Below are 26,186 nucleotides of genomic sequence, written 5' to 3' on the forward strand. Positions count from 1 at the left end.
GGCAGGGTCCCATTATGTAGTTTTTGGCCAATGCTCAACATCACACAAGTTTTTGGAAGAGTGATCAGAACTCCGATCTTCAGTTTCATGGAGATCAATGACTTTCACAACCCAGGTCAGCATGGATTTAAAGTGGGATGATCATGCCTTTCACAGTTACTTGACCACTACGACAAAATCATGGAAGGATTAGAAGAAAAATAAAATGCAGATGTGGTATACTTGGACATGCAAAGGCATTTGATAAATGAGATGGATTGATAGCCCATAAAATTAAATCGGTATGAATAATGGGTAAAGGAGGGTGGTGGATGCAGGTGATGAGTTACAATAATGTGGCTGAAGTATGTTGACCAATCCACACAACTAGAAAATAAAGGGACGACGTTTCGGTCCGTCCTGGACCATTCTCAAGTCGATTGTGCTTATCGACATGAGAATGGTTTAGGGTGGTGGATATTAAATTGCCTCTCAAACAGAATGCAAAGAATAAGTCAATGAAACAAAATTTAATCTGAGAACAGTGAAAAGCTCTGTAACCCAGAATGCAGTCAGAGTACCCCTGTTTCTTCTCATTTTCTCATCAGATGTAAACCAAAATACAAATCACAGCTTTGTCATCTTTTGCAGGTGACAAAAAACAGCCTGAAAATTTCTTATAAGATATTGAAAAACTACAAGGTAATATTAATAGTCTTTGATTGGAAATAAAAAACATTTAAAATTCCAGGCATTTGAGTTTGGAAAAAAAAACTTAGGCAAAATACAGGGGACAAAACACAATCAGATCTACTTGTAGTTGGGGTCAGCCTCTACATCAAAGACACACTCATCTGTACTGAGCTGCTAAACACCTCAAATGATATGGTGGAAGTGCAGTTGGGGTGGTGTAGGTGGGGTCAGCCTCTACATCAAAGACACACTCATCTGTACTGAGCTGCTAAACACCTCAAATGATATGGTGGAAGTGCTGATAGTCAAAATAGAGATCCTAAATGTAGTTATTGTCCTTGTATATAAGTCACCGGAGGCAAACCCTCAGCAGTTTAAAGACCAACTAATGAAAATAGAGCACTGCTTGGAAAACCTCACAAATCCAGCTCCGAACATCATCCTGCTTGGGGACTTCAACCTACGGCACCTGAAATGGAAGCACCTGGCTAATACAGTAATATCAGAAAGAATACCAGGAAGTAGCCTAAATGAGCAGGCACATGCAAATGACCTGCTACGGATGTGCGATAGGTTTGCCTTAAACCAGCAAATAGTAGAACCAACTAGGAAGGAGAACACGCTGGACCTCATTTTCACTAATAATGATGAGTTGATCGGGAACATAATGATTACAAATACCTGTTACTCAGATCACAACTTAATTGAAGTTCTGACAACCATGGGGAATGGACCTTCAAAACCAGTCCAGATTCCCGGTGGAGGAGATTTCAGCAAATTCAACTTCAATAATAAACGGATAAACTGGGAGCAAATAAACCAGGACTTCACAGAAATAAACTGGGAAGAACAGCTAGGAAATGCAAACCTGAACCAGTGCCTGGAAAAAATAAGCTCAGTAGCACTAGAGATATGTTCAAACCGCATACCCCTAAGAAAAAAGAGAAAGAGATGCAGATTGGAACGGGAACGTCGTTCCCTATATAGGCGAAGAAAACGAATCGCGGAACAACTTGAGAGTCGCACCCTATCTCAAGAACGGCGAAGAAGGTTAGGTAGAGAAATAGAAACAATTGAACTCAAGCTACAAGAATCATACAAAACCCAGGAGAGGCAAAGAGAGCAAAAGGCCATCAGTGAAATAGAGAGAAATCCGAAATATTTTTTCTCCTATGCAAAATCAAGATCAAAAACCACATCTAGTATCGGGCCCCTGCGAAAGGGAGATGGAACTTTCACAGATGACAACAAAGAAATGAGCGAGTTACTGAGGAAGCAGTACGACTCTGTTTTCAGTGAGCCATTAAATGCACTAAAGATTGATAACCCAAATGAATTTTTCATGGATATGATACCAACATCAAATCATATATCAGACGTCGCCCTATCCCCACTAGATTTTGAAGAAGCCATAAACAGTATGCCTATGCACTCTGCACCAGGCCCGGATTCTTGGAACTCCATATTCATCAAGAACTGTAAAAAACCACTATCGCAGGCCCTTCACATTCTGTGGAGACAAAGCCTAGATACTGGCGTTATCCCTGACATACTAAAAACAGCAGAGATAGCACCACTCCATAAAGGAGGAAATAAGGCAGAGGCAAAAAATTACAGACCGATAGCACTAACATCGCACATCATAAAAATTTTTGAGAGAGTGCTAAGAAGTAAGATCACAAAATACATGGAATCACAGCATCTCCATAACCCCGGACAACATGGTTTCAGAACAGGGCGCTCTTGCCTGTCGCAGTTGCTGGACCACTATGATATGGCATTAGATGCTATGGAAGACAAACAAAACGCTGATGTAATTTACACAGATTTCGCAAAAGCTTTTGATAAATGTGACCATGGTGTTATTGCACATAAAATGCGTTCAAAAGGAATTACCGGGAAAATAGGCAGATGGATCTACAATTTCCTGACTGACAGAACCCAATGTGTAATAGTCAACAAAATAAAATCCAGCCCATCAACCGTGAAGAGCTCAGTCCCCCAGGGTACTGTGCTTGCTCCAGTACTTTTTCTCATCCTCATATCGGACATAGACCAGAACACAACCTATAGCACTGTATCATCCTTTGCAGATGACACTAGGATTTTCATGAGAGTTGGCAACATAGAGGACACGGCAAACCTCCAATCAGATGTAGATCAGGTCTTTCTATGGGCTACAGAAAATAATATGGTATTCAACGAGGATAAGTTTCAGCTCATGCGCTACGGAAAAATTGAAATTATAAAAACAGAAACCACGTACAAAACGCAGGCAAATCATAACATAGAACGAAAAGGCAATGTAAAGGACCTGGGTGTACTCATGTCGGAAGACCTTACCTTTAAAGAACACAATAAAGTAGCCGTCACAACTGCAAGAAAAATGACAGGTTGGATAACAAGAACTTTTCACACTAGAGATGCTATACCGATGATGATACTTTTCAAAACGCTTGTGCTCTCTAGAGTGGAGTACTGCTGCACAATGACAGCCCCTTTCAAAGCTGGAGAAATTGCTGACCTAGAGAGCGTGCAGAGATCCTTTACTGCTAGAATCCACTCAGTAAAACATCTAAATTACTGGGACCGACTAAAGAGCCTAAATCTGTACTCCCTTGAGCGCAGGCGGGAGAGATACATAATAATTTACACGTGGAAAATAATTGAGGGGCTGGTCCCAAACCTGCACACAGAAATAACACCACATGAGACCAGAAGACATGGCAGGATGTGCAGAATACCCCCGTTGAAAAGCAGAGGTGCAACAGGTACTCTGAGAGAGAACTCTATCAACATCAGAGGCCCGAGGCTGTTCAACACGCTTCCACTACACATAAGGGGCATAACTGGCAAACCCCTCACAGTGTTCAAGAGAGAACTGGATAAGCACCTCCAAAGAATACCTGATCAACCAGGCTGTGACTCATACGTCAGGCTGCGAGCAGCCGCGTCTAACAGCCTGGTTGATCAGTCCAGCAACCAGGAGGCCTGGTCGACGACCGGGCCGCGGGGACACTAAGCCCCGGAAGCACCTCAAGGTAGCCTCAAGGTAGGTAGTTGGAGAATAACGTGTAGGATTTGGTGGTAATGATGTCTGAAGACCAAATGTTTAAGGAGCATAATCAACCAAATATATAGTCAGAAAAATTATTGGATGGGTTGTGACAACTTACTAATGCCTTTACAAAATCCTATCACAATGCCCATTATATTTCAAATCAATGGTGGTGTTTTGCGATGGGTATTGCTAGATGCTCTCCCTTTCAGAGCAGAGCAGGAGAGATTTCTGAAACCGGGGGAATACAAAGAACATACACAGCACTCATAGCCACGATAAAGCACCTTAATTATTGGGACCATCTCGAAGCTCTCAATGTATTCCTTGGAAAGGAGAAAAGCGTTGCATAACATCTGCATGGAAAGTACTGGAAACCAGGTCCTAAATTTATGCCGGAAAATAACAATCTGGAGTGGATGATATGGAAGGAAATGCAGAATAAAACCGGTGATGAGAAGAGGTGCCATAGCCACAATCAGAGAACACTGAACATCAGTGATCTATGGCTCTTCAATACTCTCCCAGCAAGTGTAAGAAATACTGCCAGAACAAAAGAACTTCTAGAAAAATTTGAATTTCCTACATGGAATGCTTAAACAGCTGGGTTGTACTAGATATGTGGGCCTGTGGGCTGCTCCATGCCACCGGTACCAGGTACTGGCGGAGAGAACCCTCTCCAGGTACATCTAGGTACAAAGCCACCGTTATTAAGGACAGGTACAGGTTTCATTAGTGGTTACCTTTATGAAGACTGATGAATCCTTACCCTGGCCTCCTGGCTAGTGACCTAGTCAACCAGGCTGTCTGACGACTCTGCTTGCAGTATGATGCGGCACTAAAGATTAACCACAAGAAATCAATTGTGCCGTTAGGCACTATTCTGGATCTTGTACACAAAATAAAGGTAGAGCTGCCACCTGTACCCTCTCACGGTGTGCAGGTGACAGTATGCTAACTTCTGATGAAAGTTCACGCCAATTTCAGTATGATTAGAAATGTACTGGGTGTTCCTGAGGCGAGAGACATTCACCATGAGGAGGCTGGGTGTCATCTGTGCAACATGTCCAATATTGTATTGAAAAGTTTTCTTAGTCAAGTTTAAATACATTAGCAAATGAGAGGCATGACTGCCCCACTCATTACACCTGCTAAAGATATTTTGCTTATGCATAATGTATATGACTTACAAAGATGTGGTTGTAGGTGGCTTGTAGGAAGCGTGTCTTATGTTTGCTTAGGTATTGATGCAAGGAACCAAAATAATTCTGTACAACATTTACAAGTTTATGAGCTCAAGGGGGAGGTGGGCTGTCAACCATAACATTGTATGGCAGGAAAATGAACAGTAATATTTCTGAGAGAAATTAGAGGCATGTTGAGGAATGGTGGTATGATGTACATTTTGGGGTGCAGTTGAGAAAGAATCGTAATGGATGATAAAATTACACGAATGTGATGTTTCTACTAGAATATATTGAAGGTTTACTATTGGATTGAACCTGCATCCTTGGATGCCATGGTAGATGTTCCAACTGAATGTTCACAACAACTTGACGATAAACTCCTCAGTGGTGACTTGTGATAGGAAGAGACAAAAACACCGAAGTAGGCTAAGGCAATTTTTGTTGTAGACAGATTTATTATACTCTATCTTAACATATAACATATGTCTACTTACAAATGACAAAAAAAAACTCAAGATGAAAATTTTTTGATAATTCTGTACACGTTAGCCGCCACCTTAATATCCTACATGTGTTGGAAAACAGAGGAGCAATTGGAAAATCTTTTTGATGATACCCAAGAAGCTGTAATTTCTGTAATTTAATCTGGAACATTTAAATCGTTGGTTCAAGTCCTTGATAACTTTAAAATGTATTAGTTGGTTGTATAGTATATATTTACTGCCCCCTGGCTCTTAACATTCATGCTAGCACTCTCTAGATGAAGACTTAACTATGAGTTAACCTTTTGTGGAGAAGAGGTATCAGGCACAGATAACCTTGTGAGAGTATCGGAGACCTGCAACTCGTCAACTTTATACCAATAGATATACAGTACTGTACAAGAAATTCGGTAATGTTAAAGAGGGTACTAGACGAGTCCGTACAGCAAATGGCTGATCAACCAACATGATTGGCTTGCAGGATTCGACCAGCAACAGTCGCACAGATCAAGTTATAGCCAGGAAATGATAGTACGTGAATCTGAAATCGGTATGCTGGGCCATATCTTCTGGTATGCATAATGTAACTCATAAGGTAACTTGGCATGTCATTTGAGTGTGACATACAACCACTTTCCACTAGATGTTGGTTTGCTTTATCTTAAGAGGTGATATCTCCTATCCCTGAGAGAGAGAGAGATGATGAAATGGGAGCAATGGTATATACAGCATGTATGTACTGTATGTGTGAATTGAATGTATGTATACCCTGGAGCCGGTCGGTCGAGCGGACAGCACGCTGAACTTGTGATCCTGTGGTCCTGGGTTCGATCCCAGGCCCCGGCGAGAAACAATGGGTTTCTTTCACCCTATGCCCCTGTTACCTAGCAGTAAAATAGGTACCTGGGTGTTAGTCAGCTGTCACGGGCTGCTTCCTGGGGGTGGAGGCCTGGTCAAGGACCGGGCCGCGAGGACACTAAAAAGTCCCGAAATCATCTCAAGATAACCTCAAGATATACTGTACATTCATGTACGTGTGTATACATGTACAGTATATATGTCTATACATGTATGTACATATATTAGAGTGGCCCAAGCTGAGGAGGTGAGTTTTAATTTTTTAATTTTTATGATGCATACCATCTAATGTTACACCTTGCAAAAGACCCCTACACACAAAATTTTCAGCATAATTAAATCATGTTTAATGCTGCTGCCAGACAATTGAAATTTAGTGTGATATGTTATAAATGCAGTATTTCCACACCACCCAAGAGGTATCTTTGTTTGGAGCAGTCTTTTTTTTTTTAATGTGGTATCCTAGGCCTAGTCCATATACTTCCAGTAATTATTCAGAATATGCAGTTTGTCCTGTAATTGCATGTTTTTGTTATCTTTGCAAACTTATGTCTGTGCTTCTCTATAATCTGCAAGATGTACTGCAGTTGTTTTTTTATTCTTTGTGAGATGACTTGAATGATTGGAACAAAGCAACTGTTCTTTGCATTGTCATTAACATCATTCATTTTGTCGACATACTGTTTTGCTTTATCGTTGTCATCATTTTCATTCCATTTCGATGGATCCATTTGAAGAAATGACTTTGAAAGGGACAATTTTTCAAACTGTTTTCTACTGTCTGTCGTGATAAAACTTACCAAGGTTTCCTCTGATACAGTCTTGTCCTTATAACTGAGAACAGTTCTGTTAGTGAACTTTTCAGTAGCAGGATTCTCAAGAGCTTGAATCATTTGTTGTTTCATATCAGGACTCACTCTGTCATCTAAGAATGCTAGAAGCATGAGTTCTTCGTTGAGGTACCACAAGAGCTTTGGTGGGAACTGAAGGTATATCTCATCCAAGCTCTAAAGCTTTTGCATACAGTTCAGTCTGTTCTTGGGGCTTTAGGTGCAGTAGGTTCTGCAAATCACTTTTGCACTTAGAAAGTAACGGTAAAGCAAGGGAATCATTGCATTCCATGTTTATTTTTGGTTATTTTGAATTGTCTGAAACAGTTGTGTCTTGCTACCTTCATTGCATGTATCACTTGTGCCATCCATTTTGCATGATAAAAGGCACCTGGTTTGGTAAAATGAACTCATCTGGATGGTATATCTCCAAAATATAAAAGTTAATTCATGGAGTTCAAGACATATGCTCTTGGGTGGTAGTTTTCCAATTCTTCCTTGCAGGAGATCCTTGCTGGATCAGGCAACTAATCCAGCAGTTGTGCAATGACACTGTTGAAGACATGAGAAATAATTATTTCATTAATATGATGTCGACTTGCCAGAGGAAGACGTGATCTCCCAAGCTCAGATTCAATTATGATGCAAGCACCTTACTTAATACCAATATTGCTGGCAGTGGTATCAAAACACATGACTTGTACATTATTTGTCAAGTTCCAATTTTCCTAATATTCAATCACAACGTTTGCAGTGTGTCAGTACATTTGCCTCAATGAAGTTTTGGAGTTTGTTGCAAGGAGTTTTTCATTTCTTTCTGCTGATACCAGGATTAGTAATGTGTGTATATTGTTGCAACCAGTTATATCTTGCAGAATTTTTCTATCCCAGTGTACAGTGCAGTCTGTACTAAGGTTTCCCAATGTTAAGAAACTGTTGTACTAAAGTCCCCTTTCCTAATCTACTAGAGGACCCAAAACAGAAAACAGGACAGTATGTCAATTTTGAGAACTGCTACTACTTTCTAGTACATTTCTAGTTTCTATTTTTGGCCTTAGGTAGAGTATACGTCAAAATGCAATGTTCTGTTACGGGGACGGTTGTTCAGGGAGTGGAACATCTGTGGCAAAAGCTTGATATTCTTAGCTATCTCTTTACACACAGTGTACTTACTCACTCTTTGATTCAAAAGGGATCCTTGTGAGATGAGAGGATCCAAGACTTTTATGAAGTCAAGCATTTCTACAAGGGGGTCTTCAATCAGTGTTGTATAGTTGCCAGTGAAATACCAGAAATTCTATGCTGCCCTGTCCTCAAACAATAAAAGTTGACAATATTTGATTGACTAATGTTAATCATTTGTTGGTGAACGTATTACATAGTCTAGATGGCTTTTGTAGTTCTCTTAAGAACTGGAAGAATGAGACAAGTTGCTCTTGTAACCTCTTGTTATGCATTATATTTAAGTCATATCACGAGTACGTCGAGATACAAGAGAGGATGTAACTATGCAACTGTAGGCTAGTGCATTATGCAAATATAAATATCGGTAAATTTTTTTGTGCTATAATTGTCAAATATGTCATTGAATGCTTCATTGTGATGAACATTTGATGTATAATTTAATGCAGTGGATTGTGGCTCTACAAAATTTATGATTCTCAGAGTTTTTAGTACAAGGGAAGAGAGGCTTGTTTACTCAATATCCCATTGCTTATATATATATATATATATATATATATATACTGTACTGGTACAACTCTGTTAGATGTACTGTATCTTGAGACATTTCTCTGTACAGTATATGCACTGTATGCCACTATGACCATCACCAATCTCTTAATTTGATTTGCACAACTATTTTATTGGTGTTGTTCTCAGTATTAATATTCTACCCTTGTATGTATAACGTTGATCTGTAATTACTTGTGTATGATTGTACTGTACAGCATGTGTGTTTGAGTCCATAATAAAAGTTATTCGATAAGAATGAAAATGATTGGCGAATTTCCTATCGAAACAAGTGTAGCCTAACCTTATAAAATGTAAACAAAATAATGAGGATTCATGTGATGAGTTAAGGTTAATCATTATTATGGATAGGGTGATTTATTGTAGCGTTGATTACAGTTTAATGAAGTAGAAGTGTCAAAGCGAAGTGCTTTTGACCTATTGTGTTTTGGTAACAAAATTTTTTTCATGCAGAAGCTGTTTGCAAATTCATTGCAAGTAGGCAATAGATTTACCTAGAAATTATGCAGTTACTTGCATTCCCCATTTAACTCTGCTCTGCACAATACTAATTTGTTATGAGCACGTATATTTATTCAATATATGAAAGTTTTTCTAAAAAATAATAATACAAAAATAATTACAGTAATGTTGAGTGTGTTATGCAAATATGAATGGGTGGGTGAGGAGTTGTTGTGCTTCGTTTTCATGTCAGTGGGTCGGAAGTGAACAGCGAGTTGAAACATGTAATATGCAGGTGAACCTCGTTACTCGAACTGCTCCCAACTCGAACAATTCCACACTCAAATAGTGTGTTCGTTCTCGGTAGTCGACCGTCTGCTTGGCACTTTAATGTAACCATGTGTAACGGACGAGTCTGTTTCCCAGTAACTGTAGTTAAGTGCACTCCCCACTATACCTCTCTGTAAACTTTTTCTTGTTTTCGTTGATATTTTTTTATATTAGCATAAATGTCAACATGGCGTCTAAGAAAGTTAGCGATAAGAGCCAAGCGAAAAGAAAATTAGTTAGAACTAGTAGATAGAGATGAAAAAAGAACCCTTAGCAAAATATGAAAGTGGTGCCCGTACGTTTGCTCTTGCTACCAAGTTTGGTATGCCTAAATCTATGATCTCTACGATAGAAAAAGACACAAAAGAGAAAGAACCCCCTAGAAGCACAATTACCTGAAGTGTTTATGGTTAGGGGCTTTTCCTGTGTAACAATAACATCTTTCTCTTCCTCACCACCATCCACATATGCCATCAACTCTCCTAAGTACAGGTAAAGTGAGAATATATTTGCATTTATTTCATTTATTTATTGTATTCATATGTATATTTTCCTGTGGTCTGGAATGGATTAACCCAATTTACATTATTACTTATGGGTAAAAATTATTCGGCACTCGACCAGGTTGGCACTTGTACGGCCTTCTGGAACTAAGGACCAAGGATCCATTGTATCAGTATAGGCACTTACAATATTTTAGTATTTTATTTTTATTAATTAAAGTGTAGCTATTTACTGTACTAACGTGAATGTATTTTACGTAGGCCTACCCTCTAAAAAATTACAAACCCTTTGGTATTTTCATAAACATCACATCATTCGAGGTCCCTGTTAAGGAAGATTACTGTAGACTTATCTAATATCATCCATCACTGTCAAATTTCCCTGACCAGGAAGGGGGAGTTAATCAGACACAGTTTCTGGTGGCGAGTGACCAGCTCCTGTCACTACCTCTTCCTTGCTCTTCCTCACTTATAGCCACAATTGGCCTGCAGCTAGCTGGTTGGTTAATGGACCAACCACTGGTTATCTGGCTATCCAGTACCTAGCTATCCGGCTGGCCAATATTTGAGACTAGGCTAAGCCAAACATCTAATAAGACTAGTACTGTACACAACTTGTTCACATAGATGTGCCATTCCTGATTGACTGTGGTCAACCAGGTGCCATAATAGAGTTCTCCTCCCTCCCCCACACGTATACTCAATCTATCCCACACATGTACTTGATCTGTCCCCAACATGTACATGATTTGTTCCGCACATGTACTCGTCAATTCCTTATGTGTACTCGACCTATCCCTCATTTGTACTTGACCCATTCACTCGTATGCTCGGTCTATTTCCCGCATGCACATTCCCCACACACTCCCACCGGAGACACACTGAAAGCGTTGACATATTCATTCCCACACTTCAGCCCAGACACACACCCTCCCTATGACTGACATGTGGGAAGAGCCATGATGGGAAGTTTGACAGTGATGATTCTGTACCATTGCAGCCTTGTTCATGTATTTTAATACATGTGGCCAGTAAGAGTATTTTTTTATGCAAAAAATATGAGAGTACTTCTGTATTTATAAAATCATGTTTGTTGTCTATATTGTTTTCCCAGTAGCCTTTAACCCTGCTCCAGTTGCTATCTGCAATTTCCTGTGTGCAAATCACTTTTGCAATAGATTCTTGTGGATTTTCAGTACTGTATTTTCCTATGTGGAACTGAGTGTATGCTTTTTAAATATTTAGCAGTTTAAGGGTTAATATGTTGGGCTAGGTAATTTACTACGGTAGCAACATGTCTTCATAAGGATTATACTACAGTGATCCGTCCTAGTACTGATTCAGCTAATTTACAGCAGTCTAGAAAGTGCAGTAATGTACTGCATTGAAGAAAGTTCAAATCAAGATTTTCTATGTGAATTAGATAAAATTATATCATACTCATTATACTGTAAATGAAGACAGGTTACATAAACAATATAGTAAGGAGGGTGATAGCATTACAATGTTTACTCGTTATTTGCATAAACTGGGTCGTTTTGTAAATAGTTCTTAATATTACTTATAACGTTTACTTTAGGGACAGTATATGGAACTTTTTTATATTGGTACTGTATATAAACTGGTGAAAACATACTGTAATCTTAAAATATTTTACCTACTTGTAGAATTGCTGATTATTTTGCACAGTTCCCAGATGTGCTGCCCATATTCTTCAGGGCTTCTCTAAGAAAATTGGTTAGGTTATGCTATATTTGATTGTACATGCACACTTCAGAGCTGGCTTTTATATGATTACATAATAAATTACCAGCCTTTAATGCAGGAAGTAATAATGATGGTAGACTTTTTCATTCTTTGATTGCTGATATACACCATATTTTTTAAATTTAACAAATAATTTGTTGTTGAATTGAAGTACAGTATAACATTCTTGAAAATTAATTAGGTATGTAATTTAAAGGTTAGATAATATCTACTTAATCTACATGTCGTAAGTACAGGCTTTACGAAAGTGATGTACTGTCCTATTTTCTGTTTTGGGTCCTCTGGTAGGTTAAGAGAGGACACTTTAAATTGACCGTTTTTACGTTGAGAAACCTTAGAAGAACGGGATGAACAACGGCATCGTGTGAGAAGTTGCTTACACTAGAACAGAATTTATATTTTAAGAAAAGACACTTTTTAAACATGATTTTGACAGCCTATATGAAATCTTTACTGAAATAGACAGCACTGGCCTAGAATCCTCACGTAATGAAACAAAACTAAACTTTGAAAGTGCCAAGGGTTGCAGCAAGATTAGTGCCAGAGTTAAGAGGACTACTACTCCACATGATCATTAAATACAAGATGCTGAGAAAAATGGTTAAAGTCTTTAAATTGAGAGAAAGTAGAACAAAGAAGACATTGGTGAAAGCTAGAAATGCAGATGGGTCAAATTTAAGTTCAGTACAGTATGTTCTTAATGATGCACATTCCTATCTTGTGCTGTCTAAACTTAATTATGGCTGCCCGGCTTATTCCTCTGCCTCTCCCTCAATTCTTAGTCCTGTTGATAACCTAGCACCATACTGGGTTATGCCTCAGCTCTGGTGTCCTTCCCTCGTCCACTACCCAGAACTTGTATGTTGAAGCTGGCATCCTTCTACAGGATCGTTATGATCATTACTGCCTTTGCTACCTCGCACAGTCCCTGCAACATTCTCACACTTGCTTACACAGTGCTTTGACTGAATAATGTTATTTATATCACAGAACATGTTGAACATTGGTATGCACAGATATATTCATGTAGCTAATAAGTGCACCACAATATAATGTTAGAAAAATGATTAATTGTGTTTATTGTTATTACACTGTATATACACATATTATATATAACTATATCTTTATATATATAGATAGTTACAAACCACATGGGAGTTCTGGTAGGTGTGATAACCTCATAAACAGTGATCCAAGCACAGCATTACCCCACACACTCAGCACTTAACAAAGTAAAGTCCTGCCTGATATATTATGCACACCACTAACACTAGCTGAAACACTGCTATTATTATCAAAATCCTGATCACTAAATCCTTAATATGAGTCATTGTCCCACATGATATTTTTCCAAAGGAAATGTGTATATGCACCAAGCTGTGGCTGTCTCAGATTGGAAGCATTTTCACCTGTGTCGCGTTCACTGATATCTGAATCTTGTACGTGGTCTTTATTACTTGGGATATTTTATGTCACCATGATCTTTAAATTATTGCAATTTCTTATATAGTTTGTCATTATTAAATGATGGTATGGGTAAGAGCCACAAGGTGGTGCTGAGAGCTGCTGCTGCATGTGCTACTCATGGTTGCTCTCTTAGTACTGAGGCTCTCACACCAAGGTGAGGTGCCTACGTTTTTGTTTTGTTTTCTTTTCAAAGATAGCGTTTGCTTACTGGAGGCCTAAGGAAGTGGATGCAAACCACAAAGTTTCAAGTGTTTCACGGTACTTTAAAGCATCTCTGGATGTGTTGCACACCTCCAGTCAAACATCCCTGGATGTGATATGCAGCTAAGGGTTTAGGCCAGGTATGATGAACTTGACCCGTCAGAGAAGTTAACTTCAGCACACCAGGTACAGCGTGGGTAGTAGGTGGGGCCACAAAACACCATACCCCACTTTTGGTTAGGAACTGTTAGGTAAGCTCCTAATATAATTACAGTATATCAGGAGGCCTGGTCAGGGACCGGGCCGTGGAGACGATGAGCCCCGAAATCAACGCAAGGTAACAGCAAGGTAAGCCACATCACTACCTCCACCTTGACCATCTTCAGTATCTTTTTCCACCACCGGTCACATGCCTTGCCGTCTTCAACTTTCCTTCCTCTCAACAGCCAACCTCCACACCATGACCATTTGCTATACACCAAGGGTCTCCAAACTATGGCTTGCAGGCCACATCTGTCCCACTACAACACTTTATCCTGCCCACAGCAACTTGAAATATAAATAATACAATTAATTATTTCCTTTTGTTTATTCAACCATGCGGTCAAGCAGTTGACATGTCCAACTGTTTATATTCCTTGTTGTGTCCCACAAATTTTGTTAAATTCTCATCTCTGGTAAATACACAAAATTTCAGTAAATAAAATTAATCAAAAATGACGCGCCTGCTTTTCTCATCTGCAGTTAATCAACGATTCTTTGCCAGAGCATTTGCTAAGGTTTGACATTTTGACTTATTATATATCATTTCCCAGTGTAAGCACAGCTTTTATCAGTAATTGTCATGTTCTATTTTTTTTCTTTTGTTCTTTATCATATGCTGATTACCCATAAAAGATCACAATAAAAGTTATTCATTCATTTCTAAAGCAGATTTTTGTTGTCCTGCAAAAATGTATACAATTGATCATGATGCCCTTGTAGTGAAAAGTTTGCAGACTCATGCTATACACGATACATCTGCTATCCACACCAAGCCATAATACTTCCTGTACTCATTATACAATATTCTGTTCTCATTATAGATTGTACAAATATGGATGTGATGGACCAATAGAAAGTAGACTTTTGTACTATTGAAGTTGAACAGACCTACACAAAATTTCTTTTTATATTGCTAATGAAACTTAACCTATCCTGGGCCTAATATACTTCATATATGTGCTATACATGGCCTAGGAATATTTAAATTTGGTTTTTAGCTATATTTTTTCCAGACAGTAGAATGAATAGTACCAATGAACAAATTTTCATTGTAGTTTTCATTATATTTTCTCTTTGTCCCTAATGTTGATATTTGTACAGTTGTCCACATAGTAACAAAAAGTACTATCTCATCAGGGGGATGGGTTGTATACGCTCTGTAATTATTGCAGTATTCTGTACGGTACTTGAAGTCGCCTTCCCCAACCACCACTCTTGGAACATTTGTTTTGTCACCACCTCTTTCACAACTACCATCACTACCTCTACCACAACCACCTACATACAAAACTGTTTTAAAGAAATAAAACCAATGTTAAATTCTCATCTCTCTTATTTTCATACACGTATGCAAGGGAAATATATTTACAGTACATTGCCATGCGTCATTTTAGAAAACAATTTGAAAGATGAAATGGTTTTATGAAAATTTGATGTTCTGTATTGTATAATAAATATTGGTAATGTTGAGATAAGTTATGCATGGGGATCAAGATACCTCTTTATGTATTCTGTGATGAAAGTGTATCTAGTAATTCTAGGGCAGTAGACTGCACATGCTATCCATCTCCGCTCCCTCGCCAGGTAGATGTGTGTTTCAGGAGGAAAGAATACCATATTTGTTAGCATATAAGGCACACCTAATTTATAATGCAAGGATATTTTGTGAAATTTTTTTTTTACTCTTTTTATCATACATTTTTCAAATTGATTTTCTTGTGGTATTGTTGGGGAAAGCATGATTTTGTGTATGTAAATGCAATACTGTACAGTATTTATTTGCTTCGTGATGGGCCAAGAACATTCATCCTAACTACCAGAAAATCTTCTTCCTCTTCCTGCGTTTAGCATGACTACTATTCCTATACAATATTTGCTATTCAAAATTAGTTAAACTATCTATATAAAACTTAGAAAAAAAAGAGGGTTGGAACATGTCCTGGCTAAGGTCAAAATATATGTACATACCCATCAGTGGCTATGAGTGAGCGAGATCTACCCCTTTATGCCCTACCTCCTAGCCATTTATACCTGATGTACTAATTACCTATTTGATCATTAACGTTTTCTTCATATTTTTTCTTAGATTTGTTAATGTAATTCAACTCGACAATCTCTTCATTCGTTGCATTCCACCTAATGACCACTTGTACCAGAAACAAGAATTTCTTTACATCTCTTTGACTCAGTTGCATGCCCAGCTTCAACTGATGTCCCCTTGTCGTGCCTTATTTTAATTTTAATACGCTTCCTTTTCCATCTTGTCTATTTCCATTCAGGATCTTAAATGAACATATCCCATCTTGCTTCTTCTCTGTTCTTAGGTTGTGAGGGTGTGTTCCCTCAATCTTTCCTCATTGGTAAGTGCTTGCAGTTTCCTCACAGTTTTGGAACTAATCCAGTTGCAAACCACTACAATTTCCCAAGTTTCTTTTTGTTCTTTTCAAGATATGGGTTCCATGCTGATGCTGCATGCTTAAAACGGTTTTTCAACTTTGGTATGAATGACTTTAAACCATTCACAAGAAATGGCCCTAGACATATATGCACTAGGCTGAGCTTAGTAATTACCCAAGTGTAGTTATAGGATGAGAGCTACGCTCATGGTGTCCCGTCTTCCCAACACTTGTCATATAACGCTTTGAAATTACTAACAGGTTTTGGCCTCCACCACCTTCTCACCTAACTTGTTCCAACCATCTACCACTGTTTACAAATATTAAAGTAAAAACGGCACCAAAGCGTGTGGAGAAACAGCGTGGGTGATGTTTGTTTACTTCTTAGTCATATTTGCAACCTGTCCTCGGTATACCATAGTACATATGTAACATAAAGCTTTTAGTTCCTAGACTGCTAATGTTTATTGGGTTAATATGTTTGTCCCCCTTTAAATGGCCTTGGATTTAGATTTTTCCCAGTTATGAGCAATTTTAATGTGTGTCAACTGCATTTGCACAGCAAGGTACAGAGAGCCTCTTTTATTTGTTTTCCTTAAACCCAGCTACACCATCACATTCATCCTGATAAGCATATGTTTAACTGTCCAAGATATGCCAGTTCAAACTTGTTTCATTAGCATTATAAATTTGCTCAGGAGATTAAGAATCATCCTGCATAATCACCGCAAATTTGGACAAACATTTCTCTGTGCCTTTTGCATCACCAGATTGCTTTTTTCCCTTGTATTTCTCACTTTAAATACCATAACAAACCTTAAAACCCCTTAGACATCTTTCACTGTACACACAATTACCACGAAGCTTCATTTACTGATAAAAATTCTTTGGCCTTTTCCTGAATCAGCCACCCGGCATGGCTTTCTTTGATTCGTCATATCTGCCTGTATCTCTCTCAAACAGCCTTGTCAACACTTTTTAAATTAACCTTAACATTACTAAGTACTTTTCATTTACACATCACTACAACACTCTTGTTTTTACCATAACATGCAAAGATCTTATCATTAGCCTTCAATGTATCATAAAAAGTGGTTTCGCCAACTTTGTGTCCAGAATACCAGATTGTATTGTACTGAATGCCAGATTCAACTTCCTTTATAAGCTGAACTTTTTGTTCAAAATTAATCACATGTTTTGTCATGGCTTCACTGCTTGTAGAAGACCGAACAACAGATTTCCCGCATTTCCTGATGCCATAGTGGCAGGATGCAATATGTACAGTACTCACAGAAATACAAAACAAAGAGATCTTTGATGGCCACCCGCAAACAAAAACAAGACTGGGGTCACCATACCAGGTGCAGAGGGCATGCTGCAGAAACTCGGTGGCAGTCCTCCAAACTATATAGGCCTTTTGTGGGAGTGGTTTGGGGTATGGGACAGACAAAGGCTGGTTGGGGTTGGCTTTGAGCTTGGCCTAACCTAAATGCTTTAACAAAAATTAGCATTTATAATGAATCCCATGTGATTTGCATGAGTCAAGTGTGAAGGATTTGGTGATTTCCGTTAGAGTTTTAATGGTCATAACATTTTCCAAGACCCATGCAGTTGTTTAATAATGAGTTTTCTGAGAAGAGGGGGTAGGACAAAGGGGTTGGGGCTGAAGGAGATTACAGTATATGGTTCAGACGGGAAAGGGTGGAAAAAGGATGCAAGAGACCCGGGTTCAGACAAATGAAGGAAATATCTGTTTGATGTTAGATGGGATTACGGGCTATTCATGCCCATGCCATCTCTTGGGTGGCTTAATCTTCATCAATCAATCAATCATTAGATGGGAGAAGAGGAGGGTAGGTGATAAGGGAAATTTGGGAAGAGGAAGGGGAGGGTGTGGGAAGGGGGAGAAGAGGAGGGAGACTATCCCAGTGAAAGGTAGCTTGCCAAGTTTCAAGATTTCTTTATGATAAATATGAATTCAGTTTAACAGAGAAAACTAGAAGGGAGCGATGGAAGGAGAATGGGGCAGAGGGAGGATGTTTGAAGAGAGGGTAGGAGAAGGAATGGGTGGGGGATGTTTGAAGGGAGGAGAGGTAAGAGAGCAGGGGGAGAGGGTGGAGAAGTGCAAGATGGGGAAGGTGGGAACAAAAGTTGGAGAGAGAAAATAGGGGAGGGATAGAGAAAGAGAGATGAGAGAGGGGTAAATAGGCAAGAGGCATATATTTTGCAGACGAGAAGTCACAATAACGTGGCTGAAATATGTTGAACAAACCACACACTAGAAAGTGAAGGGACGGCAACGTTTTGGTCCGTCCTGGACCATTCTCAAGTCGATTCTCACAATCGACTTGAGAATGGTCCAGGACTGACCGAAACGTCCTCGTCTCTTCACTTTCTAGTGTGTGGTTTGGTCAGCAGGCATGTATTTTGATGAGAAATATTGAAGCCATTCAATGGCATCGAACTCTTCCATTTTTGTTCCACAGTAAGTCTTACCACCGGGTGTGTCCTGTTTCTCAGAGAGTCAAAGCAGAGTTCCTAAACCTGACCTAAATGTTGGAAGAATAATATAGTTCAGGAACCAAAGAAATTTATTTATAATAAATTGTTCAAGATCAACCTGGCTGTGATGGCTATGTGGGCCTTCAGGCTTTGAAGACAAGCATCCTCACAGACCAGGCAACACCAGGGAACGCTGCAGGAGTAGAACAACTCTCGTAATCATCAATAGGTAAAAATTCCCCAGGCACATGCAGAGATGCTAGTTCGATGACATGGCTTTAATATTTTCTCACAGATTCATCAGGTTCTTGTAATTTTATTGTGTATATACAGTATATTAATGATCTGACCATTTGCAGGCTTACTTTTGTAATTCAAGGTGATTTAATCTCACTTGATAGCAGGATCAGTTTTCTCATGGAAAAAGTTTGCACTATTTACTTACTGGAACTGTGTGTGCTACTTTCTAGCCTCATATTATCTCTGCATTTAAGATATTATTTCTTCCTAAGACAAGTGTAAATAATGCAACCCACACATACGAAGTGAAATTAATGACGTTTCAGTGCGGCCTGGATCCTTATCATGTCATTGTTTAATAAATGGTCAAGGATGCACAGAAACATCACTTTCATTTATTCTTGTGTGTGGGTTGAGTTATTTATTTCAGCAACATTTTTGTGACTTATTATTTGCACATTTATTGTATTTAAATATGGTATGCATTGGAATCACTTTACGTGAAAATAACAAAACTCAAGTCTTTGTTGTTAATTTTCATTTTATTGAATTGTCCTAAAGTGTTCAGTGTTTATATCACGTAAAACAATTTGTAATTTTACACTCGTATATCTTCATGGTCGATGGTGTTTGTAAAAATAAAATAATAATAATAGTAATAATAAAATGTTTTATTTATAAAACATGCAAAGCAAGATGTTATAGTGGTTTCTTAATAGGTGCAGTAATTGTATATTATATTTATTGGGGTAAGACGATACTATTCGAAAAGTAAGGTAATCTATATGGATTGTTGAAATTAGCAAATGTTTTACTTTTTGTATTTGATTTGGTATCATTTCAGTGCATGTAAACAAAGTTATTTAAACATTTCTTCTGTATGCCAGGTAGTAAATTTTATTTTCAATTTTCTTAAATTGTTTACTGTGGAAATTTACGTCTACATGAGGTCTCTAAAAAATATGTTGATCAGAAAAGTTTTAACACAAGTGAAAAATGGATGCATAAGCATTGCAATGTACACATTGCAGACACCCTGTATCCCGCTTATCCTTGGAACACAAGCATATAACTTCTTATGTTTATAGTGCAGGCTGTTATACGTTTCTAATGCATGTTTGAATGTGGCAGTGGAGGCAGAGAGATACCATATTTGCCGGCGTATAAGATGCATGTTTTAGTTCGCCACCAACTGAATATACTGTATATTGTATTGACATGCACAAAAGCATATGTTGTTCTTTACTAAACCACTTGAAAATCACTTTCAATAAATGTATGATATAACATTACTCAAATTGTTTTTTCCACAAACTATCTAAATTAGGTGCCTGATATGTGCTGGAAAATATGGTATATGTATATGAATGTATTTTTGTTTTACTTATGTGGAATATTTTTTTCATTCATATATCAGTTTTTCAATTCTTATTTGTTTTTAAGTTTTTAAATCTTAGCTCCTAAAGCATATCAGATAAAAAAAATTATTATTTTTTTTCAAGATTGGTCAATATTAATGATCTAAATCATACTAATGTTCACACATGATTAGAACTTAATATTTTCTGAATATAATTTGCTGTCAATATGTGTATGCAACAAGCTTACAAAAACAAGTATCGTGCATGTCTTGCAGTCTTCAGATGGTAATGAGGCAATATTTGAAGATGCATCATTAATATTTACTCTGTGTTCCATCAAAGAGGGACAAATGGAGCGAGTCTTGGTATTTGTTGTTCAAATTATAATTCTCTGCACACAAGTCAAACTGTGATGCATTTTTAAGCTAGAGCCGTGTCTAAAGTTAAGGTTTATATTTGTAAATAACATACAATGATCAAATTCAAAATATTGAATTGTCCAAATGTGGCCTTGAGACACTTGTTGAATATCACTGGTTAGGCTTAAATCACTGAATGTATGTAGATCTGAATTGTTGAGCTTAACTTCCTGAAAATGTTATTTCCCATCTTGCCCTTCCCAGCCCTCTTCTGCCATCCACCCCTCTCAGCTATCTGCCCTCTCTATCTCCTACCCTCTCCATTACCCGACCTCTTCTCCACCACCACCACTCCCGGTTTAACTCTTCCTTCCTACACCCATAATATCCCCCTCTCTCTCTCCTGCTGCTTCTCCCTCTTTTGAATATCCTCTTTTCCTCCCTCTTTCCCTTCCTCCCCATCATTTGTCTCCATCTCTTGTTATATTTCCTGGAAAGAAGATGAATTTACTTTGTTCCCTATTCAGTGTCGGTGATTACCGAAGTCATTGATTGGTTCATTGAGCTTGTTGTGCTATTACTCACACGATCGCACATCCAAGGTACATCACACAACTCTTTTTGTATTATGGCTTAACCTAATTTAATGTTCTATAGATCTGATAAAAGTGTCCTTTAGTAATTTAGTAATTGATACTGATTTCTGAAGAGTTGGTTGTATCCCTAAATGAATTATTCCTAGAAATTATGTAAGTGGGACTGACTTATATTACTCATTGGTGAAATTGTGCACTGTTCAGAAAACTGCAATGTTGACCAATATATATTAAGCATGCAAATTAGTATTATACTTAAATAATCACAATTGTGGTTGTATAATGGCTCCTTAGGTACTAAGAAAAGATTGGACCTGTTGGCTGGTGAGATAAATACAGTACATGAAAGGTTTTGGAAATAATATAATATAAACTATGAGATCAAATGACCAGAAATTGCTAGGCCTATGGATCTTCCTGAACATATAATATTTAACATATATTGATTTTAATTTGAGTACCATATGCATTTTTGAAAAAACATTGAGGCAGTACAATGGGATCTAGCCCCTATCTAATCATACGGCTTCAATATTTTCTCATAAATACATATTGTTCTTGTGATTACATTATGCTTAGCATCACTGTATGTTTTAATTGTTTATAAAAAAATTTTTTTTAGTTTTCCTGTCTTAAAGATAAATACTTTTTATAATTCTTGGAACATATTTAGTTTGTACATATTTCTGAGCCATTCTGAGCTTGGTCCTATTGTAAGTAAGAGTCTATTTGATCAGTAGGAGAGGATCTGAACAAAGGCAACCTAAAAATATAAGGAAATTACAGAAGGCATACTGGCCCACCCCACAGGAGGCAGCACTAGTTTATATCTACTTAAACTCATTCATATATACAATAATGTCTAATCTACGCACAAATGAATCCAGCGATCTCATGTCTGCTTGGTTAAATGGTAATTTGCTCAATAAATCATAACCCTATTGGCCCATATTAGGCAGCAGCTATTCATATCCACCAAACTCATTCATATGAATGTCTAACTTTTACTTAAAACTATCCAGCAATCCCATGCAACAATCTGCACCAGCATTGTGGGTCAGTTTATACAGGCCCCTTCAGGGTCAAGATAGCGCTTGGGCTCATTGGAGATCATTTGGTCTAGCACTGGGTGTTCAGCAAAAGGTTACCCACATAGCACTCAATATGTCTTCTAACACTACTGAAAATTAATCAAAATTACATAGTATGATGCTGGTAACTACGACTATTGTTAGCCCAATTGCCAATTACCTCAACTACCACCAGATAGTAGCACTTCCACCACATGAAGGTTTACCCAGTTCTCCGCACTTCACATTCATTCTGACTGGGCTTGTATCGGTCATTGTGATACGCCAGATAGCCTGGCGTCACCCTGGGTGTGGAGCCTGATGTCACCCTGGATGTAGAGCCTGGTGTCACCCTGGGTGTGGAGACTGGCGTCACCTTAAGATCCAAATCACATGACTGGTTTCATAATTCTCAAAATGTTGTTTTTGTTCTGGGAACTGACACTTTATTGACATTTTCACTTGTGTGTGGTTACAACTTTGTTGTGTTTTGTCATATATATACATTACTTTTTCTTCAGAATAGTGGTGTCGGGCGAACTCCTCTTGGAGTTTCCTCCTCCTCTCACTGCTCCTTATCGTGGGTTTAGACATATACATGTGTTGGTTATGCATTGAAAGTGATGACATTTCAGTCCATCCTAGACTCTTACAAGTCATTGAGTTATTTGTTTTAGTCATGTTATTGTGACTTCTTCTCTTTGAGTATAGAATATTCCTTCACTGAGAGTTTGATACAAACTATATCTTTAATTCCCAGATCACTTAATTGACTAAGCTGTTGTGATTTTTTTTTTGTTATTCTCTTACCTTTCATTGTTGGGTCTTAGATATGGTTTGACGTGGATCATTTTGATGGTTCGTTTTGCTTTCTGACGGTGGATGGTATCGAGTCACTTTTGCTTGATGTGTTATATTTTGATTCAAAATACTGTACTCTCCTTTCTGCCTTCTCCATTCTCCCAGTAGGGTACAGGTTACTTGTTACCTGCGGGTATGTGTTGAGTTCATGAGACAACCTTGTCTGATCCTCCTGATTGACAAGCATCTTACTCTGCTGCCACTAATCTACAGTCTCATGCACAGAAATATATGCACTAGGAGTTAAAATATCTGGCATTTATGGATTTATCTTGGAAGTCCATTTATTTTGAGGACATGCTGGAATGCCCAGCCTTGACTTCTTGAGAATTGTCTATTAGACAGTCAGAGGTAGGCTGTTTTCTAAAAGAAGTTCCGGACCAACCGGGCTGTGGCGGGTATGTAGGCCTGCAGGCTGCTCCAAACAACAGCCTGGTGGACCAAACTCTCACAAGTCAAGCCTGGCCTCGGGCTGGGCTTGGGGAGTAGAAGAACTCCCAGAACCCCATCAACCAGGTATCAACCAGGCTTCTAGATTTCTGCAGCCTTTTGCCTCTTAGAAACCTTTCATTGGTGCAAGTCTGACTTCTATTCCTTCTCTCTCCCTGGGGTCTTTCTCTTTTTCTGGAGAGATTCAAGTAAGTTTTCTGCTTCAACCAAGGCCATCATTGCTGCTGCATGTCAGTGGGAGAGTAAATGCCTTCCTTACATTGGTAACTTTCAAACAGGTAACATTCGGCTTGTTTGATTTAGCTCATGCCTTGGGTTGAGTGTTAGTCCTGGCTGGAGCTTGGTGGTGAGCACCCATGTACATTACTATGGTGTTGACCAAACCACACACTAGAAAATGAAGGGACGACGATGTTTTGGTCTGTCCTGGACCATTCTCAAGTCGATTGTGACAATCGATTTGAGAATGGTCCAGGACGGACAGAAACGTCGACGTCCCTTCACTTTCTAGTGTGTGGTTTGGTCACCATATTTCAGCCACGTTATTGTGACTCCTCGTCTGCATTACTATGGTCCCTTATTCTAAGGATTGTTTATTTCAACTGATTAACAAAGTGATGAAGGTGAGCCAACCCAACATATATCCCCAAGTACATGATTTGCATAATTTTGCTTTATTCAAAGCAGAAGTTTCTTTCCACAATATCTTGCTAGGGCATCGACATCTTGGGGTTTTTGGATGCTTTGGGTCTTTTGGGTGTCAGACATCATGCTTCTCTAATGGTGATAAACAGTGTAATGCCTCAGAAAATGTGCTTTTGAGTACGTATGAAAAGCACCTTTCAAAACGTGATGTTGTTGGTTCCAGTGTCTCCCTTTATTTCTAGCTCATTGGTGTTGAGTTTACTTTGTCAGAAAGTTGTGAGGAGTCCCAGGGAACTTAGTCTATTCTCTCTATTTGATACTAAAAAGTGATGGATGAACCCAGGCAACCCACTTAACAAATTGAGGCTGTTGCATAGAAAACGTAAATTTTACAGGACTCAAAATTTTTAAAATATGTTTAATTTTTAACAGATTGGTTGAGTCTTTTAAAACTGTGACATAGGGGAAAGGACAGGTTGGTCTACCACCTGGTCACGATTGGGGCAGTTGCCAGTTGGGCTAATTATTAGTTAACAGAGTGCTAGTCGATAATTTATATTAATTTAGAGTAGTAGTTTGTAAGGTTTTGAGTGCTGTGTGAATGGCTTTCTACCCGACATCTTATAGTGAACTGAATAATCTCTGGTGCTCTCTAGCACTAGTAAGATCCTGCAGAGGGTCAGTTGAATATGGCACGGCAGTGTTGGTGCAGATTATTGCTGTGCGTTGACTGCTCAGATCCTGTCCTATTGACTCAATAGGATCTTATCTTATAGAGTGGCAGATTCTCAGGCTCAGTAACGTTCTTCTCATAAACACTTTTTCTTTTAGATATTAACTATATGTAGCAACTTTAAATTTTATCAGCCACTTCTTGTGCCCCACCGTTTCGGCTGTTAATGTCGTTTTCTGTAGTAGATAAGACAAGTCTTAATAAAGTATTGTTTAATGAAGTCATTCATTTAATGCTATAATGTATAAATATATATAGCTATATTGACCATAGATACATGTGCACACACAAATGTTTAGGCTAGCATATTTCTGGTCACTCATACATACACAAACAATACCCAGACATGTTATTCAAGTGTTGACAGCACAGATTCCTGAATAAAATAATTTTAATTTCAATACAGTAACTGCCAAGTAAAATGCTAAATACTTCAACCCATCCATCAGAAATGTTGGTACTGTACTATACTGTACTTATAGCACGTATTGGTCAAACATACAAAAAATTAACTGTTGAACCCTAAATGTTAATGTTTTGTATCAGAATATCAGAATATTCCAGAAATTAAAGCTGTAACTATACAACCTAACCTGCCCTAGTCCTAAATATGCAGTGTTAAGCCTAATTTAGTATATAAATATACTAGTATATATATATATATGCTATATGCTATACTAGGCTTAGGAAAATTTGTTTGGTTGCCTTCTTTCTTAAGCCCTCTATAAAATATATCGTACAAAACATGACTTTTTTGCGTGCAACAGTCCAATTTTGTACTTTAGACAAATCGTTGTTATAAGTACGGTACTATCATTTTTTGATGATAGGTTGGGATACTTACACACGAAGAGAGGAATGCTCTTGAAGTGATGATAAATCAGGCGAGAGAATGCCGCAGAATTGGGATATTTTATATTTTTTATAGTTTTTGATAAAGAGAAGTGAATAATTGGCTTAGTTTGGTAATGGGTATAGGGGTGGGGTAATTGGAAAAGGAGCACCCGGAATGGGTTACACACCTATCTGTATCCGGGTAGCTGACGTGGGTGGGGGGGAAGCAAGTCTTCTACAGATTGTCTTCTACCAACAGACGGAAGATGCTGCTGAAGCTGCCGAAATTGACAGAAAGATCAAAGAGGTGAGTACCAGTCATAATTA

General features: G+C 38.3%; 1 protein-coding gene and 1 long non-coding RNA gene across 6 annotated transcripts in view; both read left to right on the forward strand.

Moving 5' to 3' along the window:
• The window catches only part of LOC123757446 (something that sticks like glue), a 65,595-nt gene that overhangs the window by 11,981 nt on the left and 27,428 nt on the right, over nucleotides 1–26,186 (forward strand). For all 5 annotated transcript variants that reach the window (XM_045741056.2, XM_045741060.2, XM_045741061.2 and 2 more), the window contains exon 5: nucleotides 26,119–26,166. In XM_045741056.2, the coding sequence (XP_045597012.2) occupies nucleotides 26,119–26,166 (48 nt within the window). The remainder of the gene's footprint in view (nucleotides 1–26,118; nucleotides 26,167–26,186) is intronic.
• LOC138366264 (uncharacterized) lies at nucleotides 139–9,077 on the forward strand. The gene is made up of 2 exons (XR_011229120.1): nucleotides 139–795; nucleotides 3,729–9,077. It is a non-coding gene; the product is annotated as an uncharacterized lncRNA (long non-coding RNA).

This window comes from Procambarus clarkii, chromosome 19 (genome assembly GCF_040958095.1).
Source record: "Procambarus clarkii isolate CNS0578487 chromosome 19, FALCON_Pclarkii_2.0, whole genome shotgun sequence".
Lineage (NCBI taxonomy): Eukaryota > Metazoa > Arthropoda > Malacostraca > Decapoda > Cambaridae > Procambarus > Procambarus clarkii.